The sequence below is a fragment of the Oratosquilla oratoria genome, chromosome 6 (genome assembly GCF_046742065.1).
Source record: "Oratosquilla oratoria isolate Oo_2021 chromosome 6, ASM4674206v1, whole genome shotgun sequence".
Taxonomy (NCBI): domain Eukaryota; kingdom Metazoa; phylum Arthropoda; class Malacostraca; order Stomatopoda; family Squillidae; genus Oratosquilla; species Oratosquilla oratoria.
In genome coordinates this window covers 42,939,022-42,958,863 of record NC_134782.1, presented here as the reverse complement: position 1 = coordinate 42,958,863, position 19,842 = coordinate 42,939,022, and the positions used below count along the sequence as shown (strand labels likewise).

At 38.2% G+C, this 19,842-nt stretch overlaps 1 protein-coding gene across 4 annotated transcripts in view; it reads right to left on the bottom strand.

The window, feature by feature from the left end:
* Positions 1-19,842, bottom strand: part of Pkc53E (Protein C kinase 53E) — a 415,647-nt gene that overhangs the window by 65,296 nt on the left and 330,509 nt on the right. For all 4 annotated transcript variants that reach the window (XM_076186864.1, XM_076186863.1, XM_076186861.1 and 1 more), the window contains exons 7-13: positions 19,118-19,346; positions 18,513-18,662; positions 8,060-8,212; positions 7,675-7,766; positions 6,553-6,754; positions 4,075-4,263; positions 3,207-3,347 (exon numbers count right to left, since the gene is read on the bottom strand). In XM_076186864.1, the coding sequence (XP_076042979.1) occupies positions 3,207-3,347; positions 4,075-4,263; positions 6,553-6,754; positions 7,675-7,766; positions 8,060-8,212; positions 18,513-18,662; positions 19,118-19,346 (1,156 nt within the window). The remainder of the gene's footprint in view (positions 1-3,206; positions 3,348-4,074; positions 4,264-6,552; positions 6,755-7,674; positions 7,767-8,059; positions 8,213-18,512; positions 18,663-19,117; positions 19,347-19,842) is intronic.

The following is a 19,842-nucleotide window of genomic DNA, read 5'->3' as shown; positions in this document are numbered from 1 at the left end:
TATCTATTTTTGTATACTTCCTGCTGTATACCTAAGTTGACAGGAGAAGAACACTATCACTTGCAGCAATCCTAAGTCTAGCTATCTATAATACCAAGTGCTTCTTCCCCCTTATGGGGGAGGTGGCCAGTCAAGACATGAACCCACTCCAATCCATCACCCATTTCTTTTTCATCTCATCTTAGATCTGAGAGGGAAAACAATGAGTGGTCCAGGTTAATGTATTAAGAACAGCCACCCCTGTACCCTAAACATGCTTATTCCTATAGATTAAATATTACTATTTCTACCTCCTTTCTAAAGGCAAACAAAACAGATCTTCCAGTCTTCTGAGATGCTTTCATTATTGCTGCACTTCTCTGAAAACTTCTGTAATTATCCTATTCCATTGTTGTCTAACTAACCACCCTCCTTTGTACACCTAAGTTAATTCTACTCAACTCTCTATACACTTAGCCCCTCTTTTATATTACATCCATTCCTGGTATCTTGCCTTCCTTCAGCAGAAGACCTGCCTCTTTCACCAACTCTCATTCTATCCTTCTCTCTTCCATCCATCAATCAGCTCTTGTCTTCCCAGTCCCATCATACTTTCATCTCAAATCTGATTCACATTTACATTTTTCACTCAATTTTCTTTCTAACTTAGCTTCTTCCTTTCACAAGGATCATACCATTTTCCTTTTTATCTATACATTTTCTATTCCAGCTGCACTTCCATATTTGCAGTACTGCCTTATTTACTTCATAGCAAGACTTTCTGCTATATCTGTACATTCTAAACATTCCCTCCCCATTCTTTCATTCTCCTTTGTTCTCATGTTAATCTTGTTTTTTCTTGACATAACTTATCCTCTCCCTTTTATTACTTCAATAAACAGTCTTGTTTTTTATTCACTAATGACAAAGATAACAGCAGACCTGGGTTGGACATGAAAAATCTTGTTTGCAGTAACGACTCTGAAGCTGGAAAACCATTGATTACATTCTACTGTTAACCATTCCTGAGGTAAGAAAAACTAAACTGGCAAGCTTTTCCTTACTCAGGCAAATCAAATTTCCATTTTTTTTTTTCTCCTCCATGTCATGAAACACCACTTTTATTTTAATCAGCAATGTGTACGCCTCTACATTTGTTTTCCATAGGTGAAGATCTGATGACAAATCATCTCTCATTAAAATCCCTAAATTCATTTCCCCTCTTGTATTTGCAATTAATTCATCTCCCATTTTGTAACTTCTCAACAGCCTTTGTTTCTATTTTGAACCAGTTGCAAGATTTTGCATTTCTTTGTACAGAATTTCATCTTCCACTACTGGCTTAACTCATAAACCTTATCCAGGTCTTCTTATACCAATTTACAATCCTCTTCACCTTTCATTTTCCTCATGATCTGCAAACAAGTTTACATAGCTGCCTATTGTATTCATAATACCACTGATATAAACATTACAGGTGCCAGAACAGTCTTGTGGAACCCCACTAGTCACTCCTCTCCAGTCCAACTATCTCTTCATTATGGTTCTCAAACTTTTATCATTTACAGTTTTTTTTTCTTAAATACATATTTCAGTGTTGCTCCCTTTAAGGGCTCCTATGTTTTCCAACTTCCATATCAATCTCTTGTGTAGCACTTTATCACATGCATTTCCCAAATCCAGGTATACACATTCCACCCATCTCTCACCCAGCACATCAACCCCTCTCAATTAAAACTTAGCAGGTTGGTTACACAAATCTTTTTTCTAAATCCAAATTGGTAGTCAACCAAGATTCCTTTCTTTTCTAGGCATTTCATCCATTTATCTTTGCTTGTAGACTGGCACCACATTTGCCAATTTTCTGTCCAGAGGCAACTTTCCTTCTTCTAGGTAAGAGGAGAGAAGGGGAGAGAATGGGGAGAGACAGCCAAAGGTAGAGAACGAGAAATGAGGGTAGAGAAGGGGAGAGAAAGGGAGAGAGGGGAGAGAAAGGTGGAATATGGAAAGGGGGAAGGAAGCAGGGGATAAGGAAGGAAGTTTATCTAATATCTATATAACATATTCTTCTCGTAGCCCTTTCCCTTCCATTCTGGGAATATGATCTCTGTATGTGTCAGGGGAAGAGGATGGCTCTTCATCTAAGAGATACCAAGATGGGAGAGGCATTAAATGGGTTTCAATGTAAATGTAGTGGGTGGGTGCTTTTGGTTTGGTCACCCTCTTATGTGGGGAAATAACCTTTGGAATGTATGGATATACAGGAATTCCTTTCGTGTTGTCATTTCATCATGTTGGTCATGTGATTGTCACTTGTGAATATATCAAGGTATATCTGCAATACAGTACCCAGATTCTTAATTCCCACTTTTATGTTTTCCAGGAAAATAGTTAGTGCTAGAAAAAATAAAATAATAATGAAAAAAAATAAATGAAAATAAAAAAACAATACGAAATAAAATTAAATAAATATTGTATATACACATTCATACATCTGTGAACATTAGTATATATATTTTTTCCATAGAATTTCTTTTATGTTTACATACATAAATGTTTCATTTGGTACAGAACCTAACAATCTCCCAGTGTTTTCTATTCATTACACATACATACTGTAAAAGCAGATAAGACATCACTGATATCAGCATAACACACAAGGTTTATTAGTCAAATTTAGTAGAAGCCATAGAACAAGAATGACAGCACAGTGAACAACAAAAAGACAGTCAATAATGTAGGCATTATTAGAAAATATCTAAAACAGCCAAAGTTAAGAGAACATTTTCCAGTTAATACCAGGTATTTTCTAGCTAAGACAAGAATATTTCCAGTAAGTATTTGGTCAAGTTTCATCAAATTTGTTACAAACAAATTATCTTTTGTTACATATAATAATGACTTTGAAAGTCAACAACTTTACACTAGAAAAAAACTTATTCTGATCAACTTGACCAGTTCCGACAGACAGCTCCAGACATATTTGTTAATTCCTCAGACCAAGCAGAAGCAGTAATTAATTATTATCCAACCACAAAGCAACATGTAAACACCACATTTCAAAGGCACGGAACAATAAATAACCACGAATGCTTGAATGGCATTCAAAACAGCTGTAAAAGGCAATAATGAAAATAGAGGATGAAAAAATCTAATGGATTAAAAAATATGAGAAATGGATATGATACAGATGAATGAAAATGGAAAATTAAAATTCTGATACTCACAATCTTGGGCTTGAAGGGAGGTTGAACTTCTCTATTCTCGAGCTTCGCCCAATCGATTCTTCTGAAGAAGGGATGAGTTCGCACATCATCATCTCCCTTGATACTACAACCCAGTCGCTTCTGAGGCAGTTTTGTTAGGAACTGCAAGACATAAAATTGCAACTTGCACTATGAACAAAAAGGTAATAAATTATAGCAGTCCCTATACTATCCATTTATCTATAAATACTGAAAGGCTTCTTCCCCTTCACAAGGGAGGTACCTAGCCATGCAATTACACTATAACTATCATTTTTAGTCTTCCTCTCAAGTTCACTCAATCACTTTCTACTTTCCACATCTTTTTGCTGGTCTTTCCTCACTTGTTCATTCCACATGCCCAAACAATGTCAGTACTCTTTGATCTACACTATCCAACAGATCCCTTTCAACCCCAGATCTACCTTACCTCCTTTCACACTATCCATTCTCGTACTGCCTACCACACTTCTCAAACACGTTTAGGTGCTTTCTTTTAGCCTCCTTCAGATTCCAAGTCTTCACTCCATATAATACTGTGGATACAATGACTTTCATATACAAACTTCTTTGTGTTCATTCTCAGAATTGCCCTTGTGCATCTGCATTCAGGTGATTACCCCACATTAAAACAATACTAAGAACTGGTTTTGCAAATGACAATTGTGTCAGCTGCAATCACAACTAATACATGTTGGAGGAGGGGGGGGAATTACTACAAAATGTACAATTGTTAGACAGGTTACTGTATTGGGATATTGGGCTAGAATATTAAGTGGCTACACATACCCTCCACCTGTCACTATGCATAAATATATGAAAACTTAAACTCTACAGAAATGGAACTTACGCCTTTGCATGCATCCTTTGCTTCCTTGGATAAAGCTTTGGGGTATGAAACATTATGATCAGTGATGGCAGCAAAAAGTTCTTCCTCATCCTCGCCATCAAATGGAGGTTGACCGACCAGCATTTCATACAATAAAACACCATATGCCCACCAGTCAACGCTCTTGCCATAAGGTTGGTATAGAATAATCTGTGGACAAACAAAGGGAAAATCATATTACCAATTAAAGCAATTCATAATACAGGAGCTTTAAGAAAATTCTAATATAATCTTGGCTATTATTGAGGACATTTTTTTTTTCTTTTTTTCTTAAATCTTGAAAATTTACCGTATTTTTCGGATCATAAGGCGCGGGCAAAATCCTTAAAATAGGCCAAAATCGGGTGGTGCGCCTTATCATGAGGGGCGCCTTATGTGTGGCTTAAGTGAAGAAAAAAAAAATGCCTCGAACAGTGACGTACTATTTTGACATGTTTCGTAGCTAGCCTGCTGACGGCGACAGTGCATAGGCCTAGCAAAAGTTACAACCAAGTTATAACCAAGATGCATGTATCTTGACAACAAAACTGCGAAAACTTCGACAGTTTTCGAGTCCATACCACCGCATTCATTCACGCTATCATGGCTATGACATGATAGCGTCCACAACACAGACAGCCATTTTGCATTGGTCTAGTCTCGCTCCACTCAGACTGTAGTCATTTGGGTATTTTTTTAGTTTCCACCGTGGGTGCAATATAGCAATAGAAAATTAATTATTAATTTTGTAGATTAAAATGTTTTAACGTAATGTGCAATTTTGTGGGCGGAAATGAAAATAAAAAATACCTTGCTACAAGCAAATATGCTAATGAACGAAGTCGGTAGCATAGGATCGGGACGCCGTCTTGTCTGTCAATTGACAGCTTCGGTACTAACGACAATACCTTCCCAGGTACATTTTCTTGAAAGAATGTTATGGAGCGGAGATACATGCATTCCTTCAAGCTGCAAGAACTTTGTATACCCCACAATCTGAGAGAGTGGTTGAAAAGCCCGCCAATGTCTCTCACTACGACGACAACGAGGACGAGCCGGATGACATTAATTTGCAGATAATGATTTACACAGGTTAGGTTAGGTTAGGCGAATTTATCATCCTTTCATTTCTTCGATGTCGGTATCTATCATAACAAGCATGGCGTACCATTCGTCCTACACAACTTCGTTACTTATGAAATCTGTTTTAGCACCTTTTGTTTTTTTTATTTCCGCTCACAAAATTGCATATTACGTTGATACATTATGATTTACAAAGTTAATAATTAATTTTCTATTGCTATATTGTGCCCATGGTCAAAACTAAGAATTTACTGTCATTTGTAATAAATCTTGTGTTTTTAAGTGAATAGAAAATTCCGGGAATAAAACTGCTATACTCGGTGCATCGAAAACTGGCCGTTAGGGTGGAGCACGGAGATTCCCCGTGTTGCCACATATAATTATTTTATAATTCTATTTTATTTTAAACTTTATTTTATGATTTTATAATGTTGCCACATATAATTATATTATAATTTTTTGTCACACACCACCACTGAGGTATAAATCAAAGCAATGTTTTCTATACAAAGGTTTCGTTTCCTCGATTCGTGGACATGGCATATGTGCGGGAGAGAGCGACGTTGCCACTCTATCCCTTCTCTGGCCACGCCCCCACACTGCATTCAGAAAACATTGCATCCACACGCACGTTCTTGCCATGGATAAATATATTATATATATATATATATATATATATATATATATATATATATATATATATATATATATATATATATAGAGAGAGAGAGAGAGAGAGAGAGAGAGAGAGAGAGAGAGAGAGAGAGCGGGCGGGCGGGTGGGTGGGCGAGCCGTGCGGGCCGTGTTATCTGTTGAGATGTGGCAATACCGGGAAATTCCCTAACCCCGCCTTAGCGGCCAGTTCTCGTTGCGTCTACTATAATGTTGGTTTAATTCCCCACAATTCCTGTAACGTGTTTATGTTTTTTTTTAGGGGTATTGGCAGGGCAGACAGTCCATGGAGGTGGTCTGATTTCACTGACCAAAAAAAAAAAAAAAAATATATATATATAATTTATTTTTGTAATTTTGCTTTATCCCAACTGATTTTTCTCATTCAACAACGAAAACGTTCAGTTCTGAATGCACTCACATATGCATGATTACCCGATGACGAGACCAGGTGCGCCTTATAGTCAGGCACGCCTTATGCAAGGACGGGGAATAGCAAATTACGGGTGCACCTTATGGTCCAAAAAATACAGTACTGTGCATCACAGGACATAGGTGATGGGAGCTTTGGATACACATGGTACATTCCTGCTGCTATGCTAAACAACTTCCACATACAGTAACTCTACAAAGTAAGTATACCTTCCCTTATGAAACCCACACCACTAATACAATACAAAAGATGATCAAATACATTCTATGTACCTCTGGTGCAATATAATCAGGCGTTCCACAGAAGGTTTTTGTTGTACGGTCCCCTGTGATGCCTTCCTTACACATACCAAAGTCAGCAATCTTGATGTGGCCATCTTGATCAAGAAGAACATTATCTAACTTAAGATCACGATAGATTGTGCCTCGGGAGTGGAGGAAGAAGAGGCCAATCGCAATCTCGGCGGCATAGAACCTGTGGCAAGAGGAAATAAATGTTTGTCTTGAGTACTACCTTTCATAAGAGGCCAACTCTTCTTTTGTCAAGCTCCTGTAGCAGGGGAATAAGAATTCTAGCACAGTATTCCCATGTGTGTCGTAACTGGCGATCGAATGGGTAAGAAATAAGAGGACTAAGGATCCTCCTTCCAGCAAAGGTCAAAGCACACATTGACTCTGAAACTCTTGCAAGAAGGAAAAGGCTAATGGCTAAATACACATTGTAACCTTGCCCATTCTCAGGACTCGATGATCTCCAATACTGAAATATCATCAATGTTCAAACAAAATCAATGATCAGATGGTTCATAATGCTAACTGTGACAATACATCCGCAATGAAAGGGTCATTCTTTGCCACCCATCTTCAAACTCCTACTTCTTCACTTCCATCTGGAGGTATAGCCTCAAGGGGCTGACACAGTTTTCAGATTAATCCCATGATCTCTTTTTAACAACTCCACCTTTAAACAAAAAGAGTTGATAATGATTGCTCTCCTTCTCCTCCTACTATTTTCAGCGGGTGACAATGAATCAGTCCAACACTAATACAACACAAGAGATATATAAGAATGACCATCCTACCAGTATCATTGTCAGTTGCTGTGGGGATGCAAATTTCTAGTCAGTGTAACTTGAGGCAATAACTGATCAATAAATATGTATACACATATACCAAAGGCTTTTTCACCCCTTACAAGGGAGGTAGCCAAAAAACAAAGGCATAAAATCCACTCCCACCCATTCCATCCCCACATGCTCCACTCCCATCCACTTCCCTCCCTCCCTCCCTCCCTGTTATCTTGGCTCCTCTTGGATAACAGGTCATCCCTGCATCTTGCCCACTGCCCTGGGTAATAAATATGTAATTTAAGGAAAAAATCAGCTTCACACTTACACAGCAACAGGTTCCTTAAACTTGCCACACTGTTGAATCTGGAACATTAGATCTCCACCATTTACATATTCCATCACAAAATACAGACGGTCCTGGAAAAGAAAAACAAAAGTTATTGGTAACAAATCTATCTCAATCTATATACCAATAGGCTTCTTCCCCTTTACAAGGGAGGTAGCCAGTAATAAATAATAAAGAAAACCCCACAGATCCACAGACCTCCTAATAGACACCTTGGACCCAACCCTAGGATACAAATGCCAGCCCACAAAATTGAACCCAATTATACATACATACATATACCAAAGGCATTTTTCCCCTTACACAGAAGGTAGCCAAAAAAACAAAGGCATAGAATCTAATTATAATATAAAAATGGAATTACCATAGTTTGGAAGCAGGAATGGAGTTGCACAAGGAATGGGGGTTTACTTGCAAGAGCAAGAACTCTCTTCTCAATCATTGTACATTCTACATCATCATCTTGAATGATGATATCCTTCTTGAGAATTTTTATAGCATACAGTTCATCTGTTCCCTAAAATATAAAGAGATAGAAACAAGATTAGTAGACAGTTAATGATGTCAAATGAGTGTATGGTTCTTCTGAATTCATTTACCCTATTGCCAATTTCTTCCTTGGTCTCCTTGCACTACAAGTTTATAAATCCTCTGAAAATATCTACTCCTGTTCATTCTCTTAACATGACTAACTGCTTCAGGTTTGACTTTTCTATTCTTTCTCCTAATGTTATTTGTACCCTATTTCATTCTCAAGCTCTATCATTCTTTAGTTTGTCATTCACTCAATCCTTAAATTGATAGACCCTAGTTAACAGATTTCGAAAGCAATAACAAAATCTAGCGACTCCCAAATAAATTTATGAGACTCCTACTTTATAATCATGGCATATCAAGAGCCCTTCTTCACAATCCTTGGTAAGTCCGACATTAAATTACAATAAATGTTAAATTTATTAAATTTATCAGGCTGATATTTCCTGCCTTTGTTAAATCAAGGGATGGGTGTAGTTTGCTACTCCATGCATAGATCTCTGGTCCTAAAACTCAAGTGACCTGTAGCCACAAATAGCTGCTGGATCTCAAGGCTATCGTATGTGCTACTCATCACACAAACCAGGTGTAGTGTTAGTGTATAAAATTAGAAGTGACAAAACAGTGTGCAAGTGCATAACCACAGCAATCCTGTTTAGTTCTAGGAACTATTTCACATATTATCACACAAGAGAATATTTTTAATTCATATTTCTGTTATGGAAACTTAGGTAGACAATAAGTGTGTTCCCAAAAGAGATGGTAGTTTTGTTAGTCAAATAATATTACCCACATTAACTGCAGCTTACCGGGGATTCCTGAAATAATTTAGAATCTTAGATGACCATATCTATTTTTATGCTACTAACAGAACTACATTCCCATCACATAGATATGGAACAAACTAAGCTATTTTTCATTAAAATTTTTACAAACTCTTAAGTCTACAATCTTAATATATTACAAATTTCACCAGTGCAGCATTTATTCAATTCTTAATATATCAACCAATTAGTTTTTAACTGAACCTCTTCAATAGAAGTCTAATACTCATGTGCACATTAGTCTACCTGATGTATGATGATGCATCACAATATGCACATTATAAAATATAAAGTTACAGCTGTTATATTTGTTCCCTTTCACCCTGAATGTTGATAACCACAGAAAATGCAATTAAAGTCTGTTCACAGAATATAGGGGTCACTCAGCTACAACTACAAAATAAATATACCATATTTTTCGGACCATAGGGCGCGGGCAAAATCCTTAAAATCCGCCAAAATCGGGTGGTGCACCTTATCGTGAGGTGCGCCTTATGTGTGGCTTCAGTGCAAAAAAATGCCTCGGACAGTGATGTACTATTTTGACACGTTTCGTAGCTAGCCTGCCGACGGCGACAGTGCATAGGCCTAGCAAAAGTTACAACCAAGTTATAACCAAGATGCATGTATCTTGACAACAAAATTGCGAAAACTTCGACAGCTTTCGAGTCCATGCCACCGCATTCATTCACGCTATCATGGCTATGATATGATAGCGTCCACAACACAGACAGCCATTTTGCATTGGTCTAGTCTCGCTCCACTCAGACTGTAGTCATTTAGGTATTTTTTTTAGTTTCGACCATGGGCGCAATATGGCAATATAAAATCAATTATTAATTTTGTAAATTAAATGTATCAACGTAATATGCAATTTTGTGGGCGGAAATGAAAATAAAAAATACCTTGCTACAAGCAAATATGCTAATGAACGAAGTCGGTAGCATAGGGTCGGGACACCAACGTCTCTCACGACGACGACAACGAGGACGAGCCAGATGGCATTTAATTTGCAGGTAATGATTTATTAAACACAGGTTAGACGAATTTATCACCCTTTTATTTCTTTGACGTCGGCATCTATCATAACAAACATGGTGTACCATTCGTCCGACGTGACTTCGTTACTTACGAAATCAGTTTTCGCACCTTTTTTTTATTTCCGCTCACAAAATTGCATATTACATTGATACATTATAATTTACAAAAATTAATAATTAATTTTCTATTGCTATATTGCGCCCATGGTCGAAACTAAAAATTACCTTCATTTGTAATCTTGTGTTTTTAAGTGAAGAGAGAATTTTGGGAATAAAACTGCTAATGTTGGTTTTATTCCCCACAATTCCTGTAACGTGCTTATGTTGTTTTTTAGGGGTATTGGCAGGGCAGACCGTCCATGGAAGTGGTCTGATTTCACTGACCAAAATAAAAAAATATATATATAATTTATTTTTGTAATTTTGCTAAATCCCAACCGATTTTTCTCATTCAACAACAAAAATGTTCAGTTCTGAATGCAGTCACATATGCATGATTATCCGATGACAAGACCAGATGCGCCTTATGGTCAGGTGCGCCTTATGTAAGGACGGGGAATAGCAAATTACAGGTGCGCCTTATGGTACGAAGTGCCTTATGGTCTGAAAAATACGGTAATCAGGACATTGACTCTGCATCTTCATTGACCTGCCTCATGATGCCGAAGTAGTTGTAGTTGTTGTTGTTGTTATTCCCTAGATTGTCTGTCTGAGCAGTCCCGTCTCCCCAAGGAATGCCACAGCCGAAACTGGGTTTTCCCACAAATCCTTTATAGAGTGTATGTTGTGTTGTGTGCGTGCATGATTGTGTATAATGCAGTCTTCCATTATGTGTTGTATGGTAAGGGGTGAAGTGTTACATCCTGGGCAGCTGTTCACAATGCGGTCATCCAGCCTCTTCTGGTAGCTTAGAAGTGCTGGGTGGTGGCCGCACCGCAGTCTGGTCAGGTGGACTCTGTCCTTTCGTGGGAGAGAGGATTCAGAAGGGTGGATATCAGGGGGTCTGGCATGCAGCAGTGTGTTGTCTTTCAGTGTGTTAATGGAGCGGTGAGTGATATGATTATGAATATGTTTCTGGAGGCTGGTATTTGGTGGTTGTGGAGGAAGAGAAGAGAGTATCTTTGTGTGATACAGGTCTCTGGGTGTTGTTTTAATGTTTCTTGGTGTGTGTGGGTGTTCTGCTATGTAGTGTAGCGGGTGTGATGGGTTTGTGGTGGCTGCGGCAAGTGTTTGTGTGCCTCTCATGTCGAGGTGGTCCTTGACTTTGAGGACTTTTGTTTCATGGTGTAAATGGTCTGTAGGTGTTGTATTTGTGCAGCCTGTAATTGTTTTTAGGGCTTTGTTTTGTATGATTTGAAGGGTGTTGTGGTGTGTCTCAATGAGATTAGGAGCCCATGCAGGACTCGCATAATTCATCACTGAGCGTATGCATTGTTTGTATATTGTTGTATTAGTTTCTTTGTTTTGTCCAAATGTTGTTCCAGTGATTGACTTAAGGGGACCTTCTCATCAGTGGGGGGTGATTTTGTGTCCAGAACTCGATTTTGGGATTTTTATGAAAATGAGTCAATAATCTTACTATGTTGCCATACTTAAAAGATTTCACCTCTACAAGCATTATAAATGGTGAAAAAACACTCTTTTTCACATGTAGGTATGGGTAAAAAATCTCCTACACGTGGATGACAGTTTACTTTCTACAAATAATGTGTTTTTTCCTACATGGAATGTTTATGATAAAGATTCAGTTCCTCCAGGCAGTGATTATGATATCTCAGAATTATTTGCTGGAAATAGTAAAGGAGAAAACTACAATGAATGTGATCTTCATCTTTGCCTTTCCTCTGATGAGGAGATGGAGGAGGAGAGTAGAAGAAAATGTGTTTGTTGAAACTATAAATGATTCAAGTGAAAGCATGGTAACTAAAATGCCCGCAGCACTAGTCAGAAGACATTTGTTAGAAGAAATTTCTGAAAAAAATAAAACAGAGGACGAAGAGAAGGAGGATGAGGAGGGGGAGATGGAGCCTGAGAAAATAGAAGTGATACATACCATACCAGACACTACATTACACCAAATGGTAGCTGCTATTAGCAAATGCAATATATGTGGTGGTGGTCTGTAAATTTGCCTAAAGAATGACAGTAATATGTACAGTTTGTAGACACTTGGTATTTGAAAAAAATCCTTAGAAAACAAAAGTAGAAAGTACAATGAATACAATTATTTTTACGTAACTGACTTATAATATTTTTAGGTAAACCAGTTCATCTGATGGAAAAACAAAGGCTTAGACCAAGCCATAGAAGCTCAAAAAAGAAGAGAAAAAGATATGAAGTAACAAAAGATCCTGGATACGAAGCTGGGGCTTTCTAAAGATTCAGTTTAGAACCTGGCGACAAAGAATGAGTTGGTCACTTATGATACCCCCCCTTTTGAGGGGCTAATATTGCTCAAAAATGCAAGGGGACTAGGAGCCATAAAAGAATCTATCAGGAAATCACAAACATAATAACTGAAAATGACTTTCAAGTTGCTATTTTAAAGAAAATGTCTTTGCAAACTTTAACTCCCGTTTTCTCAAAACTGTTTTATGCAAAAAGTTTGCACTCAAAATGCTAAGGCTTCCACAATTTTTAAGATATTTAAAAAAAACAAAAAGGAATTAAATCTTAGATAAATTCTGCTTAAATCTATCTGTCCACTTTTGTGATAAAGTTGAAATTTTAATTTTACCAAATATTTTATTTAGGGTATAGTGAATTTTTTTTCCGATTTTTCACCTCTCTTTTTTTACTTGGTCTAAATGTAAAGTTATTTACATTTTTTGGAAATTTGGCACAGACAATTCAAAAGAGCATAGCTTGAGAAATAAATTTGTCTTTTTTTTTAAATTTGATTCAAAAATATGAGAGCCTTAGATTTTCAAAATCGGCCAATTTTCCGGCCCTCGGAATATATAGAGGCTTATAAAAAAAACAACAACTAATTGACCAAATATTATGAAAATTGTTGTGTAATCGTTTCTAATGGTCTTCTATAACTGGTAAAAAATTAATAGAGGTAGCAGCGAAAATAAAAAAAAATTGGTCTCAAATGAGAAGGTCCCCTTAAGGGGTACGCGACACCTGGGGGGGTGAATTTGGTCAAGATATGGCATTTTTCAAAACTGTGTTCAAAATGTTCGTATACCACTTAGAAATAAATCCCGACAAATAATTTTCCAGCCGCGTGCAATTTAAAGGTCCTGGGTGAGATTTAAAGGGACAGATTTAAAGGCGCAACCCACACTAGAAGGAGGCGTGCCACTTAGGACCTTCAGGCGCAGCAAATAACATTGAAATTTGATTGAATTTACACTCGCCCAGTGTATCAACGGCCAATACGATTGTGGAGGGGAAGGGAGGAAGGTGGAGGGAGAATATTTCGCCAACTTTGTGCGAAACTAAGCGTTAGTTACCGGCTAGCTCTGAAAAGGGAAGTACGCATGTCTCATGAGCTCTCATTGCAATCTATTACTTTAGCTAGTACATATTACTCTTTAGTACAGTCATCATGGGTAGCAAAAAGAACAAAAGAACATCACAATGACAAAAAACAGCAGTTAAAGATGGCAAGCAGTCAAAGACGACTAAAGATCTCACCACCTCTCACTCCACCACCGCCCTCACCTGCACCTCTGTGACGGTGACAGAGGTAAAGGACAACATTAGACTAAACAATTCAAAGAGGAAGATTAAATCCAAAGAAGAAAGCAAGAGGAAAAAGATCAAGGCTATACAGGAAGAAGAATGAAGAAGGGACATCATATGATGCTGGAGGGGGTGCCCTACCAACATAGATTGGCGAGGGGAATCTGATGAGGAAAGAGAAGGCGCCCACTACTGGAAAATAAACCTCTTTCCAATGATTTAGATACCCTGAAGACCCCCAGCAGAGAGGTTTCATGTGAAGAAACCGCCAAAGGTGCAAAAAAGCAAATTATATGATGTTGTCGTCTGTGCGTCGTCACTACTGTGACATACTTATACTTTAGTTTTTCAGTATTTAAAGTACTTATAATTAAAATATGTTGATAATCTTTACTGTACTTACTTATTATATAATAAGAATTAAGCCATGAAAAAATCAGTCAAATTGGTGAAACTATAAGCAAGTTACAGATATATTTATATTTCAAGTTGCCATATCTCTGTTCGATATTTTTCTACTTTTTTTTAATCATAAAAAATCTAATATACATTAGATTTAGATGAAACTTACAGGGAATATTACTTTTAGTAACTGCTAGGGCCGATCGTTCGAATATTTTGAATAGGATGAAAGAGTTCGGAGTAATAATGGAAACGAGCAAAAAAATTGTATTTTTCACGATTTTTGCCAGACATTAAAATTGAAATGCCTGTATGCAAAAGTATAAAGGAAATTGTTCAATTACTCAATGACCGGCCCTAGGTGTGCCTACTGACTAATCATAGCCAAAATATAAAACAAATTGGTCCACGTATTATGGTGCTGTGCACTTTTAAATGTCGCTACTGGTATACGTACATGTGTACATGTGTACATACATCATTCTGCTTCACCTAAAATGTAGGCAATATGGATACCTATTTACCCGAGAAGTTTCAGCTCTTTACTCTAAATATTTTAGAAAATGACCTCCAGGTGTCGCGTACCCCCTTAAGTGCGTTAAGTCTAGGTGTGCATTTGTTTTTTATGTTTGTAATGTGTTGTTTGAAAGACATGGATGTATTGTATGTTACACCAGGAATTTTCGGTGTGTTTGTGTGTGATATTAGTGTTGTTGATGTAGAGATGAGGTATGTATTTGTGTTCTTTTGTCCAGTTGGTGAGAAGTGTTGCTGTAGATTTGGTTGGAGCTATTTTGAGTCTGTTTGTGATGAACCATGTGTTGAATGTATCAAGGTATGGCTGGATTATTTCTGCAGCTTTGTCTGTATTACGACGTGTGCATGTGATTGTTATGTCGTCTGCGTAGGAAGAGATTTGTATTTCTGAGGTGTCTGGTGTGGGTAAGTCATGCATGTATAGATTAAAGAGTGTGGGGGATAGAACAGAGCCCTGTGGTACTCCATTCTTAATGTTTCTGATGTGCGATGATTGGCCATTATATGACACGTAAGCTTCCTATCTGCCAGATAATTGGCCAGCCATCTTTTGGTGTTATTGTGCATGTCTGTGTTATATATTTTATTTGTTAGGTTGTGGCGGGGGATAGCATCAAAAGCTTTACTAATGTCTAATGTTATAAGAAGTGTTCTGTGCTGGGGCCTATCTGAATTGATGCCATCTAAAATTCTGTGTGTGAGGTTTATCAGAAGAGTGTTTGTGGAGTGCAGTGGCCTAAAACTGTGTTGTGAGTCAGCAAGGGGAATATGTGGTGTGACAAGTTTAAGTATTAGGCATTCAATGACTTTAGAGGGGGTGCAGAGAAGTGTGATTGGGTGGTGCGATGTTGGGATTGTTGGGTCTTTGTTCGGTTTCGGAATGGTGATTATTTTACCATGCTTCCAGATGTCGGGTATAGTGTTGTATGAATAGCTGTAGTTTGCAATGTTTGTGAGTGCGTGTATACCTTGTGGTCCAATGTGTTTTAGGTGGATGTTACTTATGTTATCAGGGCCACAGGCAGATGAGTGCTTGAGATTATGTATTATGTGTTTTGTCTGACTGTCTATGAAGGGTGTATAGTCTGAGTCTGTGGGAAAGTCTTTCTTACGTCGAATAGTGTGTCGGTCCTCAGGGTGAGAAGTGAGATGGCTTGTCTGTGCAAAATGATTTATGAGTGTGTTTGCTTGTTGTCTGTTTGAGGGTAGATTGTCTGTTGTTGTGATTATTGCTGCATGAGAGCGTGTTGTGTTACTGTTGGATAGTGTAATGCTGTTGAGTGTTTTGTACAATCTGCTGGTGTTTGTTTCGTGATCAAGTGTATTGATAAAGTTTTGCCAATTTTGTGTTTTTTGTTCGTGTATTTTATTGGCAATCACAGTTGTATTCTAAGGGTTAATCTTGAAATTAATATTTAATATATCCTTCCTAATTCCAGCTTACGTATCAAGAGCAGTATGATTTGCAATACATTTCCTAAATTACTGCAGACACTTAAGGGGGTATGCGACACCTGGGGGGGGTGAATTTGGTCAAGATATGGCATTTTTCAAAACTGTGTTCAAAATGTTCATATACCACTTAGAAATAAATCCCGACAAATAATTTTCCAGCCGCGTGCAATTTAAAGGTCTTGGGTGATGTTTAAAGGGACAGAGTTAAAGGCGCAACCCACATTAGAGGGAGGCGTGCCACTTAGGACCTTCAGGCTCACCGAATAACGTTGAAATTTGATTGAATTTATGCTCGCCCAGTGTATGAACGGCAAGTACGATTGTGGAGGGGAAGGGAGGAAGGTAGAGGGAGAAGTTTTGCCAACTTTGTGCGAAGCTAAGCGTTAGTTCCCGGCTAGCTCTGAGAAGGAAAATGCGCATGTCTCATGAGCTCTCATTGCAATCTATTACTTTAGCTAGCACATATTACTCTTTAGTACAGTCATCATGGGTAGCAAAAAGAACAAAAGAACATCACAATGACAAAAAAAAAACAGCAGTTAAAGATGGCAAGCAGTCAAAGACGACTAGCCAAGACCTCACCACCTCTCACTCCACCACTGCCCTCACTTGCACCTCTGTGACAGTGACAGAGGTAAAGGACAACATTAGACTAAACAATTCAAAGAGGAAGATTAAATCCAAAGAAGAAAGCAAGAGGAAAAAGATCAAGGCTATACAGGAAGAAGAGAGAAGAAGGGACATCATATGATGCTGGAGGGGGTGCCCTACCAACATAGATTGGTGAGGGGAATCTGATGAGGAAAGAGAAGGCGCCCAATGCTGGAAAATAAACCTCTTTCCAATGATTTAGATACCCTGAAGACCCCCAGCAGAGAGGTTTCATATGAAGAAACCGCCAAAGGTACAAAAAAGCAAATTATATGATGGTGTCGTCTGTGCGTCGTCACTACTGTGACATACTTATACTTTAGTTTTTCAGTATTTAAAGTACTTATAATTAAAATATGTTGATAATTTTTACTGTACTTACTCATTATATAATAAGAATTATGCCATGAAAAAATCAGTCAAATTGGTGAAACTATAAGCAAGTTACAGATATATTTATATTTCAAGTTGCCATATCTCCGTTCGATGTTTTTTTACTTTTTTTTAATCATAAAAAATCTAAAATACATCAGATTTAGATGAAACTTACAGGGAATATTACTTTTAGTAACTGCTAGGGACGATCGTCCGAATATTTTGAATAGGATGAAAGAGTTCGGAGTAATAATGGAAACAAGACCAATTTTTTTTTATTTTTCACGATTTTTGCCGAACATTAAAATTGAAATGCCTGTATGCAAAAGTATAAAGGAAATTGTTCAATTACTCAATGACCGGCCCTAGGTGTACCTACTGACTAATCATAGCCAAAATATAAAACAAATTGGTCCACGTATTATGGTGCTGTACACTTTTAAATGTCGCTACTGGTATACGTACATGTGTACATACATCATTCTGTTTCACCTAAAATGTAGGCAACATGGATACCTATTTACCTGAGAAGTTTCAGCTCTTTACTATAAATAGTTTAGAAAATGACCTCCAGGTGTCGGGTACCCCCTTAAACCTAACCTATAAGTCACAAGACCAATGCAAGTGCATATTTTGCTGTTGAGCATTTCATACATTTTTATACATATATATAGCGAAAGGTCCTTTCTCCCATATGGGAGTGGTCATGGCATACATCCTCCCTTCACCCGTCCCATAACCATCCAAGACACCTTCGTGCCCCTTCTTAGCTCCTTGTGGATGAAGGGTCATCCCTCTCTCCCACCCAGAGAGGCAATGCAGCAAGACGCAGCACCTCCATAGCAGGGCCCAACAGCCAAAGTTGGTTTACACCTACTGCTTTATTTTTATCTATATTTTGTGAGGACAGTTGTCAAAACTCTTTGGAGATAGGGAGGCTGAAACCACTTCCTTGACCACATCAGTCATCTATACCACTGATTTCCTTATTTGCATGATTTATTTTAATGTCACAAACTCTCCCTTTCAGAGAAGGCTAGCCTCTTTTGAAGCAAAGAATTTTATGTAGTCTACCATTGCTGTGAACTCGCTTACTGCCAGGCATGACTTACACTGCCTTCCCTCCTGACCTCTGCCCCAAGTCACAATCCTCTACTCAGCTCAAAAAGTGACCATCACACCCATACAATATCTATAAACATATGCCTGGAAATTAAAACTATGAACAAGTCAACACACATCTTGATGGTCCTTTCTGTTTACAAGTTCTGTGTATCAACGGACAGAAGTCAGGGCAAAAACTCACCTTCCTTTCAGCAAGGAGGACTTTTCCGAACGAACCTTTACCAAGGACCATGAGGAAATTGAAATCTGTTGCACGAATAAGATCCTTCTTCCCCATGTTATGTGGGATTTCATTGTCAGTTGTTATTGGTCTCTTGACAAGAGATGTTTTCTGCAGAAAAAATAATAACCAGTACATAGTGATGTCTGGGCTAAAAGGACAATTATTAAGAAGGTGTAAAACCACTTAATTATATATCTGCATGTATGCACGATGTATGTATCAATGGCCTCTCCTTGAGAGGGGATTGGCCATGTCAAAGCATGACTTTGTAGGTGAAAATATACAGAAAGGTAGACCCTGGTCTCTTCATTCTGCCTAAACAAGTTTCTTTTCATGACATGCAAGTGAACACAACGGGGCATTATACCCCAACTACAGGAGGAAGAGAAGAGGTTGTCTTAGGGCTGGTACAGGAGAAATTTAAGAACAGCAGAAATAAGGGGGAGTATTAGCTAAAGAATAAATAAATATTATTCTAATGAGTGGAGATTTGTCTCCAAACTTTAAAGAACAACTGGCCTGTAGTGGTGCTACTGTAGTTCCTTAAACATTTCTGCACTTACCCTAAACTTCTCCTTAAGTTTTGCAATATCTTCTCCTTCAGGTGGTACAGGAACATTGTAGTATTCACCCTCCTCTTCTGTCAACAATTTATACCATCCTTCAACTGGATTCTTAATAATTTCACTGATTCCAAAGGAAAGAGACCCCATGAAGTCATTTCGGGAGGTTCGATCCCAATCCCAAACTTCTACCAGCAGTCTTCGGTCCTTGTCCTCAGGCTTCAATTCACTGTTTGAGAAAGAAAGGAAAAAAGCTGGTTTAGTATTCAAAGTAAACTACGCATTTTCAACAGTACCAATTCCAAGGGAAAATACTAAAATATTGTCCTTAGCCCTTTCAACCTAGCCTGGTATTCTTATATACATGTACCAACATTTTTCCCCCCCCTTACAAGGGAGGTAGCCAAAAACAAGGGCATAAAATCCACTCCCATTCACACACCCTCCCTTCCTCTTATCTTGGGTCCTTCTGGATGACGGGTCATCCCTACATCTCGCCCACTGCCCTGGGTCAGAAGCAATGTAGCTAGACAGCACATCCACAGCAAGGCCACTTCATTTAACTGGCAACCCCCCTTCTCTGTCCTCTTATGCAGAAAAAGAGAAGATAGGGAGAAATCCCTTCAAGGTGTGTTGAAATTTTATTCACACATACACTCATCCCCCACCTACTCCCTTCCATGCATCATAGCATCATCCATACACAACCATTCTCCACTCACCCC